General features: G+C 49.3%; 5 protein-coding genes across 5 annotated transcripts; all 5 read right to left on the bottom strand.

Annotated features, from left to right (window-relative positions):
- Nucleotides 1–1,039: 1,039 nt before the first annotated feature.
- FOIG_02635 (uncharacterized protein) lies at nt 1,040–3,625 on the bottom strand (the record flags this gene model as incomplete). Its single annotated transcript, XM_031199976.1, has 1 exon — nt 1,040–3,625. The coding sequence occupies one exon, from the start codon at nt 3,623–3,625 to the stop codon at nt 1,040–1,042; it is 2,586 nt and encodes an 861-aa protein (XP_031069744.1).
- A 1,248-nt stretch (nt 3,626–4,873) lies between these two features.
- Nucleotides 4,874–6,964, bottom strand: FOIG_02634 (uncharacterized protein). The gene is made up of 2 exons (XM_031199975.1): nt 6,296–6,964; nt 4,874–6,233 (listed from the first exon to the last, which is right to left on the bottom strand). Exons 1-2 carry the CDS (start codon nt 6,372–6,374, stop codon nt 5,842–5,844), a joined length of 471 nt encoding a protein of 156 aa, XP_031069743.1. The 5' UTR covers nt 6,375–6,964; the 3' UTR covers nt 4,874–5,841.
- Nucleotides 6,965–7,505: 541 nt separating this feature from the next.
- On the bottom strand, nt 7,506–9,117 carry FOIG_02633 (uncharacterized protein; the record flags this gene model as incomplete). Its single annotated transcript, XM_031199974.1, has 6 exons — nt 7,506–8,058; nt 8,104–8,199; nt 8,250–8,626; nt 8,676–8,749; nt 8,806–8,859; nt 8,913–9,117. The coding sequence occupies 6 exons, from the start codon at nt 9,115–9,117 to the stop codon at nt 7,596–7,598; spliced, it is 1,269 nt and encodes a 422-aa protein (XP_031069742.1). The 3' UTR covers nt 7,506–7,595.
- A 442-nt stretch (nt 9,118–9,559) lies between these two features.
- Nucleotides 9,560–11,025, bottom strand: FOIG_02632 (uncharacterized protein). Its single transcript, XM_031199973.1, has one exon. The coding sequence runs from the start codon at nt 10,910–10,912 to the stop codon at nt 10,070–10,072; it is 843 nt and encodes a 280-aa protein (XP_031069741.1). The 5' UTR covers nt 10,913–11,025; the 3' UTR covers nt 9,560–10,069.
- A 523-nt stretch (nt 11,026–11,548) lies between these two features.
- On the bottom strand, nt 11,549–13,365 carry FOIG_02631 (glycerophosphoryl diester phosphodiesterase). The gene has a single exon (XM_031199972.1). It carries the CDS (start codon nt 12,877–12,879, stop codon nt 11,617–11,619), a length of 1,263 nt encoding a protein of 420 aa, XP_031069740.1. The 5' UTR covers nt 12,880–13,365; the 3' UTR covers nt 11,549–11,616.
- Between the last annotated feature and the right edge of the window lie 32 nt (nt 13,366–13,397).

Below are 13,397 nucleotides of genomic sequence, written 5' to 3'. Positions count from 1 at the left end.
AGATGGCGCAGGACCACGCCCAGAGAAAGCAGAAAAGGTGGGATAACCCTTGTAAAGGCCACCCCTGTAGTTGCAGGATGTTAGTGGTTGGGCCGTTAGAGGGTAGGGGACCTTTTAGCTCTAGACCCTTGTAAGTTTAGCGATCTGGAGCTGGTTTCTTCTAGGGCCGTCGGGTTCACGAGTTTTTCGGTGTGTTTGGGTTACTGAAGCATCTCGAGCCTGAAAATGGAGATGAAAGGTTTATGCGCTGTTTAGGCTCTCAGCAAGGATTAATCATCTTCGTTAGTTGTCGTCCGTCCACCCAGACTTGCGGCTGTTCAGCTTCGATTCTACCGGTCATGCCGAAATTGGAGCATGACGTCGACTTGCACTAGCAATGCAAGCACTCAAGCAATCAAGCGAGCAATAGAAATCTGATCCAGATCAATTGTATTGCAAATCAGGATAGGACACTCTCTATCAATTTAGCCAAGAGAATAACCAGCAAGGGAAACAGGTCGAGACCCTTTTCGTGTTGCGACGTCATCAGAATTGGAGAGGCTGGTAAGCTCATACACGCCCAAAATGGTAATAAATACAGAAAACAGGTTGGCTGGGTATCAACCAACAAGAGAGTTACAACCAAAACGAGAACAACCAGCCGACCAATTACGAAAAGCCCTAGTTAACATCTGTAGCATTATTCTTCAACTGTCGCAGATTCGGTGGCTGGTAAATCATGCATCTCCATCGCCATCGTCGCTTAATTCAGGAACACAAGACAATCTGAGTACAGCATGCATCACGCCTTATGCATGGCGCCCTGGGCCGTCCCGCACGTTTCCTGTACATACGTTTCAGAGATCAACTGATATGCGAATTGGCGATTGATTCATGTCCTCTTATTTCGGCAGATCCGCATAGATCAGCATTGAAACAGCGGGTACTCGCCCATGTTTTAAATCAGTGGCTGGGGATCGCGATCAACAGGTACCATCTGACCTTAGTTCCGCGGGGCCCAATTTCTCGTAAATCGGCTTTGTTCATTAAAAGGTATTAATTAAGTGTACGTGTATCCATAGTCCGCCGTTACAGGACTTTCATTCTCTCGGTTCCTCCGCATCCTCTCTCGAACTCTTGGGCTGATGAAGCCCGTGCCGAGAGACCCACCTGACGCCGTGTTTCGGTCCTCCGCGGCGCCGGGCGAGTTTAGCTGAATTGGGAAATCATTGATCAGACTCATATCAACATCGTCTCCATACTCGTCGCTCTCAATAACTCGTTCTGCCTCTGCAACCCAGCAATACGATCTCTCATGCGCTCCTTGACCGATGCCTTCGTTCGTTCCTCGTTTCCATGGCGGTATCTTTGCTCCCTCTAATCTTGGACACAAGTGATAATCAACCTTGTCGTTGTACTGGACCTTCTCATCGTCAACAGACACAGAGGCTAGTGACTGAAGGATTCCGTATATAAGAATCCAGCGACTACGTCTCGCAGTAGCTGGATCCATGTCTCCAATGTCATCGGTCTTCTCAAAGCGCTCAAATGCGTCGGAGAGTTTGATCTCCGTTTCATCGAAGCCGGTATTCTCAGTATAAGCAAGTCGTATCCTTTCCTCCAGCGCGCTCATTTGGTCGCCTCGAGTCTTTGCGATGCCTCTTCGGAACGAGCCAGCAGTTGAGGTCGATTCTGGCAGTAGAGGAAACGGATGAGGAATATGAGGGAACCGATGTTTGTTGTCAAAGTCAATAAGCATATCCGTCAAGTGCATCTCCCTCGTGTCTGCATCAATGGCCCTCCTCTTGCTCTTTGACACCATCATCAATCTGCTTCCAAACTGGATCTCCAACGAACCCCAAACGATATCTCTGTCGACCATGCAATCATACAGCTCCCCAAAGTCTTTTTGGAGCTTCATAGCCAACGTCCGAGTCAACCAGGTTTCGGGTCTTGAGGAACCGACTGATCGTCCGGATCGACTATCAGACTGTGATGGTGGCCATGATCCATATTCCTGTTCAAAATGCTGTAACAACATGTCCTTCAACCTCTCAATCGCCCTCATCTCCGATCCCGTCTTGGGAGTGAAGGCCCAGATGTCTTGGTACCTGAAGCCAGCCAACCTTTCCTCTGCAGCCTGAACACGATACTGCATCTCGTGACTCGCCATCTCCATAAGCTTTCTCGTGTTTGTGTTTATCTGTTTGAAGTCCTTGTACTTCTGCACGAGATCAAACATTCCCACGCAATGCGTGAAGCACTCCCTCCATCCTTCCTCCCACCGCACATCCGGCTCTTCTGACCAGATGAGGAGTGACACCGCCAAGGCAGGATTGTTTCGTACGTCGTCGAGATCTCGGTTATAGAGATACCGCACCAATTGGCCGACGTTGTCGTTATTCGGGGGCATGTAGCTATCCAGTCTAACGTGAAGATCAGATAGAGCTTCGTGTAGCGACAAGCCCACCATTGAGGCGTTGAGCAGCAGGGCAAAGAAGTTGCGCGTTGTGAGCTGATGACGGAGCTGATCGATGCTCTTCATATTCTGCGGAGGTGGGAAGTGCATCTCATAAAGAACTTGTCCTCCCATGTCTCCAATGCTGGTGCGTCCAGATGCAGGCGGTGTTAGTGGTGAATTCCGGAATTCTTGACCAAGCTTTCTTCCATAGGATTCAGTGTTTGGTGAAGGCGGAGAATGCAGATATCCATCAATCAAACCCTCATCCAGAAGAGAGATGAGATATCGACTGTTGATAGCTTCGATGATATGAGACGAAACGCGCATCGACGGCAAGCTCTGGCCTTTCTTCCCAAGGTAGATCAGAACATCTCCGTTAGGATCCCAAAGCTCTGGGTCTTTCCGAAGCTTGTTCCACTTTGTGATAGGCCGTCCTCCTCCACACCAACGTCTGATCTGCGGTGGTGGTGCAGAAGGTACCTGTGGAATCGGAGGCAGTTTGCTGGTTGGTGGTGGTCCAACGGGAGGTAGACCAAATGAGAGTTGTGATGTTGGCGTCAACGGCATCTGGTTTTGAGACGCTGCATAAGAAGATGTCGAAGTCAAAGTCGTATCTGTTCGAGCCACAGATTGTGAGTCCCAGCCGCTGCTCTCATTGGGACTAGGACTCGGCATGACGGTCGGTTGCAGTGTTTCCACGCTTGGTCGGCTTCCATTGCTGTCTTGATCGATCGGTTCCTCTTCCTTTTCCTTCTTTCGGAATGTGAACGTCTTCGCTATTGTCTTTCGTACATCGTCACTTCGCTTGTCGAGCATTGTTCGTAGTCCACTCCTCTCAATAGTCCCATACTCATCTGGCAGTGTCACTCTCCTCGGTTTGTTATGAACCCATTCCTCGGCATATTGATTACTCGTATACGCATCCCGATTCCAATCTGGCGCCATCATTGGTCTTCCTCTTGGGGTCCAATCTCCCCTGTTTCCCATTGGCATCGAAGCATTTTGCTGTATTTGCGGAAATCGAGCCGCAACGGGGGTTGGGATATTGGGCGGTATCGAATGGTCAGTAAAAAGCTCTTCACCACTTGATGAAGTGGCTACAGATTGAGCGCGTCCATGTATGACTGGGTCCTTATTTTTCGCTTGTGTTGTTTTCTTGCGCGCGTATGCGCTTCGTGCCGACATTTTGTGTGATGTGAAGTCGATGAGGATGTAAGTGGCGGGTTGGCTGTTGAGACGTTTTTGGGAAAATACAAAAGCAAAAGTCTAAGATGAGTCTATAGTAAACAAAAATGGCGTCCAGTAACTAGTCTTCTCTCGATTATGAAGTAATTGGCCATGAGTGTGGTGTGTGTGCTCGCGAAAGGGTTGTGTCCAAGTCTCATAGGAAGACGTAAAGGAGGGAACCAGAACATTGAAAAGAAAAGCAACGACAGTTCTGCTCAAGGATTATTAGCCAAGCAAGGACTTTTCGGCCGGAAAGAGAACTGACCTGTAAAGTTCAAAAACAGCATCAAAGCCGTCGCGGAGAGGTCTAGATCCCTCAGAGCTCTTACAAGGGGACGGCCGCAGACGTGCGATACTACGCTGTCAACTGGGCAGTTGAGTATGAGCTACGCCCGCAACTCTTGGAGTTTTAGTTTTAGCTACCGCTGATATGCGCAGGCGTACCTAGCGCAAAGGCAGTCGATGGTAGTTCTCCCCGGTCCAAGGCGTCGAATGAGCCAAAGCCGGAATGGTCGGCATACAAGAGAGAGAGGTCTGTTCTTTTGGGGAGCTTGTGAAAGATGCCATGTGTTGAGGCTCTTTCTGAGATATGCTGAATCCGCGTCAAGTCCGGAGAGGCTTGAGCCACGGTCGTGTTGTCTCTTGTCTCTGACAACAAAGACCAGGCAGGGCAGCAAAACGCCATGAAACGAGTGATTCGTGATCTATCATTAAAAAGCATCTCCGAGTCTAGAAAAACGTGTCGTTCTCCTGCAAATCATCATATCCCAAAAAGCCTCTTGGCGGAAAGCAACTGATAAGCATCCATGCCGATAATCCCAGCACGGCCTATCAACTCCATGATGGCTGATAAGAATAGCAGCACCACGACGAAAAGCAGTTTAGGGATAAACGGTAAACCCACGCTGTCAGCTCACTCATCAAGGGATTGCTACAAGGGGAATAACGCGTCCTGAAGATAGTGACATCGCTCATGCGGGAGCAGTCGCTCGGGCCCCATGATGAGCAGGCGATCAAATCTTATTGCTTTTTTTTTCACGTGCGGAGGCGAAGATATCTTTGATAACGGGTCGAGGTCGAGGTTGTTATTGCGTGTGGTTTGTAATGGGCCAGACAAATCGTCCAGGGTCTCGGTTCTCGGGTCACTATAACCCACATTCCCCCCGCGTTGACAAGGTCCTTATCAGATGGGATGGGAGACGGATAAGAGTGCACGAAACCGGATGTAAATGTCGAGAGATATTGAATGATATAATCCTTGTGCACGAACGATGAATTATGCAGAAAAGGAAGCAAAGCCGAGGTAAGGATATTCCGGCTTCCAAAATGAACATGGCGTTGAATTCATCAGTTTGCCAAGATCAATCGTCACTGATATGAGAGCCAGAGCCCAGTCGAGCTGTCTAATCAACCTTGCCCTTATAACAATCACCCCGGGTTCACAGGAACAGTTATCCCGCTCGACCAAATAACTATTTGACCAGAGACAGTCTCAGTACCGAGCTGTAATGCGAAAAGAATTGACCATCAACGTTTACCCTAAACCTCGATGGCGACCCTTGTTCAATATGGAAGTCGTCAATATTGGTGATAATGATGCAACGCCGCAATGCTCACTACGTATAAGCATGGCTCTTATTGTAATTCTCTTCGAGGACGTAATGAACTGTCCAAAGTCAAGCTATGAGATCACGCCATGAACTTTTCATTGACATGGACACCACCGTCTTCTAGTGGCTTCGTGCAGCCAAGTAAAAATGACGTAAAGTGGAGGAGATACAGCTCGGCAGCTATAGCCGCTGACTCCCGGCATGGGATGGAAATAAGCGTCAGATAGACGCAGATCAAGTTTATCTCTGATTGCAGCCAACATCGTTCGTTGTGTTGACCGAGACGTTCATTCACTGGTATGAAAAGTTGAACAGTGAGAGCAAGAGATAGAATAGTCAATGATAGTTTTCTTTTCTCAACCATATCGCACTAATACACCGTGAATAATACAAAAAGTAATCATATAACCGGCGATTCTGACGAGCCTGTCAGTTCCTGAAGGGTATCTTGCGGCCGTGTCGCATAAAAACAAAATTGAAAGCAAGACAAATCCAACCACCGAAAGCCACCGCCGCTTCATTTCCAATATACGTTATCCATCAAACCATTACATCCTCAATCATTTAGGCACCATAGTGTTGACCGGGCTTGGTATCAGCGTGAGCAGAGTGACCGCGCGATCGCATGAAAGCAAGAGCCTCCATGATGGTCAATCCGGTAAAGATGGCCCAGATGAAGTAACCAAAAGCAACGGCGGCTTGAGCGCATTGACAGATTGTGATCCCGTGGCAGTGAGGCACACCGATGTGAGCAGCGAGAGCAGTAGCGCCGGCGAACCAGAAGAGCGTGGTGAGGGCGAGAATACCGAGAGCGACCATGTTGTGGTACATACGAGGAGCAAAGAGAGGTGTCAGGGCGAGGTAGAGGAGCATGAGGATGGACCAGACGACACAGAAGAGCAGGAATGATACCGAAGCAGGAGAATCACTCCACCACGAAGAAGTGGCATCGACGACTGTGCAATTGTTAGAAGAGCTCATTGGAGAGAAACGAGGTGAGTAGAGGCTCGGCACTTACGGTACGCGGTGAGGCCCAACTCGATGATGAGAAAGACTGCCAGAACGGCGTGGATGATGGTGATTATTCCCATAGCCATGATGAATACGATGCCGATGTCGTATGATGAAATTTGTTGGGTGAAGATTAAAGATCTATCGGATTGAAGACGAGATAGATGGTTTGCTGCTGCGCAGAGTGATGTGATGTGAGGCGAAGAAGAGTGATGTGATCGTCAGCAAGAGGAGGGGGTCCAGCAGGGGGATATAGCATTTAAACCCACGGCGGCAGCTTCGGGTTCAGTCTAGAAAGAATGGTCAATGACGGACAGTGTCAGTCATGGCCTGGCATGGATGGGTCCATTCAAGGAAAGACACCCAAACCCAAAGGGCCAAGCCAAGATCGAGGCCAGCCCAGCCGCTGCCAGCGTTAGCAGCTAAGAACCTCTACGTCAGTGAATCATAGCGTATTCGGCAGTCACCTACAGCCAAGCGCGAAGCTTTCCCTCACAGGAGGCAGCCCCCAGACCAATCAAGGGCAAACAGAGGTGAAGTGGATGTCTCGAGATCTGCACTGACGACGACGTTTGAGTGGCTCATGTGCTTTTCCTGCTTCCATTGTCGAGGGCGTCTCACGAATGACGTGGTGCTAAGACCCAAACATCTGACGTTTTAATGCAGGGTTTCTTAGTACTTACAGGGTGCGTGATGTCATCTAGTGGCTGAACATGGCTCAGTTGATGGCTCAGCAGTGCTTAATTCAGTGTAAATTGGGGTGATGTCCCGAATACGAGACCTACTTCACATTCACATTCCTTAGCTGGTTCTGGGCGAAATGTTAAAGAGCATCATCTCATCATGTTCTGACAGCGACGACAAGAGTTTGTGACGCGCACGACTTTTTTTTCATCTGTCGGACCCCCCCGGAGCTATAGTCGCCAATAGCCATAGGCGCTTTGATTCATCCAATGCTTGGCTGATGGATGCACTGCCTTGGCTCGGCAGCTGAAACCCGTAGACCAAGACATCTCTTTTCTCTCTGTCGGCGGCTGCAGTTGTTGAGTCAATGGAACATAAACTTGACATCCCGGTATAGTCAGTCCAACTCTAACTTGGCCCGGCAATTGAGAGCAGACGTGTTTCAGTCTTGGCAGAGATCTGTTTCAAATCGCCTGACAGAATATGCACCCTTTACGCTTCTCAGGATACGATTGGCCAACACCATCTCACATCTTGACGAATGCATTAACCGTCACCAGGCCACGAACGAGACAAAGAATTGTATATCTGGAACAAGCTAATAAATAATAAGCGCCTCAGTCTCACTCAGTTCTTGGCCCGTATACAACTGTCACCGTTGTCGTCTGAACAATCGCCCGCTCCTCATCATCGCTGCTGTTGCGAGGATCCCACATCTGAGTCTGAGCCCTTACGGCGGCCTCGCCAAACTTATTCACTGACTCTTGTCTCCGCAAGTGCCGTATCATCTGTTCTGGCTGTTCGTCTGTCTCATATGCCGTGACTTCGGTCGTCACGGGCTGTGCCTGGACGATTGTCTTGAGGTCGAATCCGGGATCCTCAATCTGAACATCAAGTCTATCCTTCCGGGTTTTGTTTCTAATGCTCCCTATTGTGTGGAATGGATGTTGCCGTGTTCCTTTACTGGTTGCAAAGTATCGAACTGATGACCCGCGTTCGCCGATGAACTTGGGTGCGACGTGGATGAAGAATCGTCGAAGCGTCGTCAGCGACGCGCATATAATCAAGAGGTTGGCTTCAACAAAGCTGGGCTTGTTAGTCACTGCTATACCATGATAGAATGGTACTCACATCCAAACCACCGCACTGGAGAGAACCCAGGTGCAGTCATTTGCATCAACTATTGGAACCAGTAGTACTAGTCGAACCATAGACGTTACAAGTGTTCTGTCCCATCAGTTAGCAAGTGCCAGCTTCCTCAATTGAGAATCACCTACGCAGAACCAATGACAAACAATACCACAAGGCCAGCCTTTTGCCGTCGCGGCATCTGCAGCTGCAAAATCATCGGTAAGGGCATGACAAGAAGGATGAGATCTGAAAGAATGCCCAGGGCCGCTGTGCAGATATACACAGCTCCTCGATCTACGCATGATCCTTCGAGTATCGTGAGATCCCAACTTTTCTTGAACGGTGTACAGCCGAAGGGAATCACCAGCAGGATGGCCAGGTTATAGCCAGCAACGAGGAAGAAAACGCTGTACACGCTCCATTTCCACCATCTCTGCGGTGAAAGCCTTCGGTAGAATAGCGCCAGCGCCATTTTGGAGCAGGCAGTGCATACTGCGTATAGGATGGGGGATATGAAGGTGAGCTTGGGCATTATTAGCAAGATGTCCGCCAAGGTTTGCTAGGGATCTTACCTGATTCCCTTCGTTGAACTTTTCGAGAGGGAGTTCCCAAGCATGTACTCCTGTTACCCCGAGGATGAATGAACCTGATACCAGTCAACAAATGTTCCATCTACCAGGGCTTATTCAGTGGGAAACTTACTGACAGAGACGACCTGAACCGCTATGGAGAAGATCCACGCAATTACAAGGCAGGCTTCTTATTGTTAGCGGATGACAACTTAATCCAGATCGGCGCAAGGGTCTTACCCGTCTCCCCATCGGGTTTACGTAAAACCCAGAGTTTGACATATAAATACTGGAAAAAGAAAAGAAAAGCGAGTGCTGTGCCTATGCCTGAGATCACGTATGACTCTATGGCATGTCGTTGTAGAGGATGATCAAAGTTGACCACATAACCCTCGGGTGGTGGGATAGCGACTGTCACGCCGTCTACTATGGGGAATGCGGACATGGCGGCCTCGATGGCCTGCGAGTTACCAACACGCTTGTTATTGTGGCCGATGAACTCGTTGGTTGTTGAAGATGTTCAAGAGAGTGGATAGATACGGTTCGTCTTGGCGGTTAATGAGTGTCGAGAATAGACCTGGTTTCGGGATAATAATAAGGGGTAGGGGAGAATATTACAAGCCTATTGTATACCTCGATATCGAATCGCTCATAGGATATCAATACAATTATGAATAAGCGCGCACCAGAAGCAGAAGATTAATAAATCCAAAACAAAAGAAGAACGATACCAAGACCAAGAATGAAGAGAAACAACATGTGAAGATTCCAACATGCGACGTTCTTCCTTCTATAACATGATACTCAAACCAGCACAATCCAACATACGCCCCGACCAGGTCCTTCGAAACAACAGGTTTCATCCGGCGAGACCGCCTTTTCGGGCCACTGAAGGAGTACGGCGGTATTTGTTGAGGACAGACCATCTTGTGATCTGGGATGTGTTGCAGAGCTAGAAGCATTATTGAAGAGTCGGTGATGGTCCACTGTGGAAGATCAGCGACAAGGATTGCATCGCATCGCGCGGCCGGAGAACATTTGACATCGTTGTGATATGAGATCTGATATCTTTGACCGTGCAGTTTGTGTGACCAATTCTTGCACATCAGTGATCATGCCTCGTAGTCCCTATTCACTATATGATCAACTGTCCAACAGCATCTCACCACTTCTAGAACCATGCATCATCTTCACAGCTGAACTTGCTAACAATCTACGCATGGATCACTTCAAGGCTGAACATTCTGCGGGGACATACCGAGCCTAGCTTCTTACAATCACTGCTTAGCATCGTCTCAGCTAAATTATCCCGATGCTTATGCAAACATCCTCTCTCCTGACAAATCTCGCTCGCCCTGCAAGAGACCCAAATCAAGATGCGATTGGCTAGTCATGCCTCAGCCTTTGTATATCTGCTTGATCGCATCGTCATAAAGATGGCGCATGCTCTCCTCATCATCGGCCATCCTCCGTGTAGTCGTGTTCTCAAGGTGCACTATTTCTGGGAGGTTGTCACTTCTTCCATGTTCCCGAGCGTGCATCTCGATGAAGCGAGCTGGATGTGTTTCCGAAACACTTGATCCTCCGCGGCTCTGAGCAACGTCGACTAGTTTTCCAAGGACAGCGAACTCGAGCTTGAGTTTGATGGAGTATATGACGAGTTTGACGCCTTGTTCGATCGTATAGTGGTCCTTGTACATGATGATGAGGAGAGCTATGTCCATGGCTACGATGAGGAGGTTGATGATTAGAAGATACCACATTGTCTTTTGCTTGTTGCCCAGGGACGTCTGTAGGATATCGATCGTGCCCCAGAGGTAGAGTCCTGAGATGACAAACTCTTGTGCACAGAAGAAAGTCATTTGAGTTTTCTCGATGGCGACGAATATGCGCGTGGGATTGTTGCCATCAACACTCGGTCCAATAGTGAATAGCAGTGCTGTCTGCGTCGTGTGCCATATCGTGCCGTTGATCACAATGATCCATAGCACAGCGCGCTGTATTCTCAAGTTGTTCAGTACCAAGTGCAGTCGTGAATACAGTACCACGGATTGGCCACTAACGAGTACGATCCAACCGAGCGACGCGATGGCCTTACTCGCGTCGGTGCTCACGATATCAAGGTATCCAAGGAGCCATCCCAACGCATACGGAAACACGCCCAAGGTGGTCACTAGAAGACTCCAGAAGTAAAGGCCATGATGGCGTTTGAAGGTGGTGTGTATCACTGAGAGATGCATCCCAGACGACAGACAGACTCTCACCACTGAGACCAACGTGCGTCGTGATAGAGATACAATGCCGCCAAGACAAGAGATGGAGAGGGATTCACGTGTGACAAGTCACATTTCAATGCAACTGTAGATTTATAGCATCATTCAAAATCTGGGGTAGAGGACGAAAATCCGGGGGAGCCTGCCAGGTAGTACATTGGTGAGGATGACGGGTTAGCCAGAGACAGCCCTTGGTACAAGACAGGCATAGCTTCATGGGGGCGATATTCCGAGGAATTGGTCACTTGCAATCTTAACAATATTGATAACCAATAAAAACGACTTGTATGCCCCAAAGTGCGTTCGACTTCTCTTTATCACTTGCATTCGAGTAGTGCAACATGTCATTGGCAGGGGAGACTTACCCTGAAGATTTAGGGCCGTGGAGAATTGCCATATCGAGACATCGCCCAATCAAGAAACATCCACCGTCCAATCTTTTTGTAAATACTGATATAAGAAAATATCAGGTCAAAGACATTGAAGATATTGGATTTTAACGAGATAAATCCTGTACTCGTTGGCCGTCATGGTGGTTATAACCTTTACATAACCATAACGGTTAAACATTATCGTCTCAGATGAAACGCACGCCACAGTCCTCACAAAAACAACAGAACTCAACTCAATCGCTTTTCTTCAGTCTAAATTCTACTTATCTAATCTCAGCCTTAGAGCTTAAGACCAAAGCAATTGGCATAGTAAGTAACAGTCGAACTCCAATCCGAGAAGACACCAGCAACACCAATCTCCCGGAAGACATCCAACAAGTTAAACACATCACCATCATTGTTGATGAGCTTAGCAATAGTAGTGTAATAATAGTTGCCGTCCGCGCCGTTCTTCAGAGGACCAGATCGCTCCAGAGTCCAGGTGATGATCTTGAGACCAAGCTCATTCGCCTTCTTGGCGTACGCGCTGGGAACGATCTTTCCGTTCTTGCCAGGTGTGACGAGATAAGGCAGGGGTGGGGCGATGTACCGAACTCCATCCTCCTTGTAGCGAGTGAGGTTGGCAACGGCCTTCTCGAAGGTCTCGGGTGTGTCGCCCGTCTCGTCGAGATACATGGCTTGACGAGCGTACTCAGGCTCGGCCTTGAGCCAGTACAGAATGTCGTCGTACAGGAAGCTCTGGAGATACACATCGCTAGGCTTGACACCAGCCTGCTTGTGCTCGTCGATGAGCTGCTGAGCGTACTTCTTCTGGGTATAGTCACCGTCGAAGGGCATCTTGACCTCGGGTGTCTTGAGCTCAGGAGTATGCTTCAGACCAAGGCGCTTGGTGAGCTGAATGTGCTCCTTGTTGCTCAGAACTGTACCGCAAGTAGCGTACAGATCGGTTCGCCAAGGAGGTGTACCGTGGAGGAAGTCGGCAGCGTTGGTGGCGGTGGCATTGAAGCCCTCCATCTTGGCGCAGAGAGTCTTGAACTCCTTGAGGGTAATGTCGCTGGTGCAGCACTTGGCAGAAGCAGGCTTGCCATCCTTGGCGGGCTTGAACGGTTGGGTGCACTTCTTGTTGAGCTCGGGGATCGTAACGATGTTGGTCGTGTAGTGAAGATCGCACTGAGAGTGTCGGCACACGAGCTGGCGATCCTTGGTGAAAGCAACATCGCACTCGAGGATACCAGCCCCCATTCGAGCACCAGCCAGGTTCGACTCGAGAGAGTGCTCAGGGAACTGAAGAGTACCACCGCCACGGTGGGCAATTGACCACTGGGAAGGCTTCTGAGGCTTCTCCGAGCACGATTGAAGCTTCTTCTTCAGCGAACCCTCGTCCATGTCGTTGACGAGGTAGTAGGGTCGAGGGCCGAGCTCAATCTGCTTGATTGGTTTGACAGTCTTGAACAACTCCTTATCGCCATAGCTGGGGCTGGGAGCAGCCACGGCAGGGCTGACGACCGCAAGGCCGGCAACGAGGGGAGTAGAGAAACGCATGGCGAACAGGACAAGTCAATTGATTGACAGAGGAGCAAGCAGGTTCAATGGAACAAGAGACACCGACAAGGCTTGGCGAGAACCAGCAATTGAGGCCTTAATCGAGACTGAGGCTTGACCAAACATCAAAACTTTTCGACGCTACCTGGGCGCTCACCAGGCTTTATGGACGAGAGAACTGCACATTGATCCCCAGCCCGATAGACCTTTCTGGGCAATGCACCGAGATGACGTCGCAGGATCCCCAGGAACAAGCCCATCCACAAAGAACACCCCTACAGGATGTGGTTTTTGTTGAACCTTCGGTGTTGATTATCGGCCTAGAAGAGACGAATTGAGCAATCACATCGCAGATCACAGCACTTGCAGGCCAGCTTCTGCAAAGAGCACAAGGTCCCCGGAGCTAGCAGTAGGCAAAGTCCGTACGAGATGGGCATCTTTGACAAGCACGTGTGGAGGAGACGTGGGCGTCGTTGGAGGGGGAGGCTAAGGATAAGCTTAGCAGCGTTACACTGAAC

This window comes from Fusarium odoratissimum (assembly GCF_000260195.1).
Source record: "Fusarium odoratissimum NRRL 54006 unplaced genomic scaffold supercont1.3, whole genome shotgun sequence".
Taxonomy (NCBI): Eukaryota; Fungi; Ascomycota; class Sordariomycetes; order Hypocreales; family Nectriaceae; genus Fusarium; species Fusarium odoratissimum.
The sequence above is the reverse complement of the archived record's forward strand: the minus strand, read 5'-3'. Positions and strand labels throughout refer to the sequence as shown.

Bases quoted from the DNA above. Each gene is read 5' to 3' on its own strand.
- FOIG_02631 (XM_031199972.1), bottom strand. From the start codon at position 12,879: ATGCGTTTCTCTACTCCCCTCGTTGCCGGCCTTGCGGTCGTCAGCCCT.
- FOIG_02634 (XM_031199975.1), bottom strand. From the start codon at position 6,374: ATGGCTATGGGAATAATCACCATCATCCACGCCGTTCTGGCAGTCTTT. The intron at 6,234-6,295 runs GTAAGTGCCGAG...ACAATTGCACAG, and splicing joins GTTGGGCCTCACCGCGTACC to TCGTCGATGCCACTTCTTCG.
- FOIG_02632 (XM_031199973.1), bottom strand. From the start codon at position 10,912: ATGCATCTCTCAGTGATACACACCACCTTCAAACGCCATCATGGCCTT.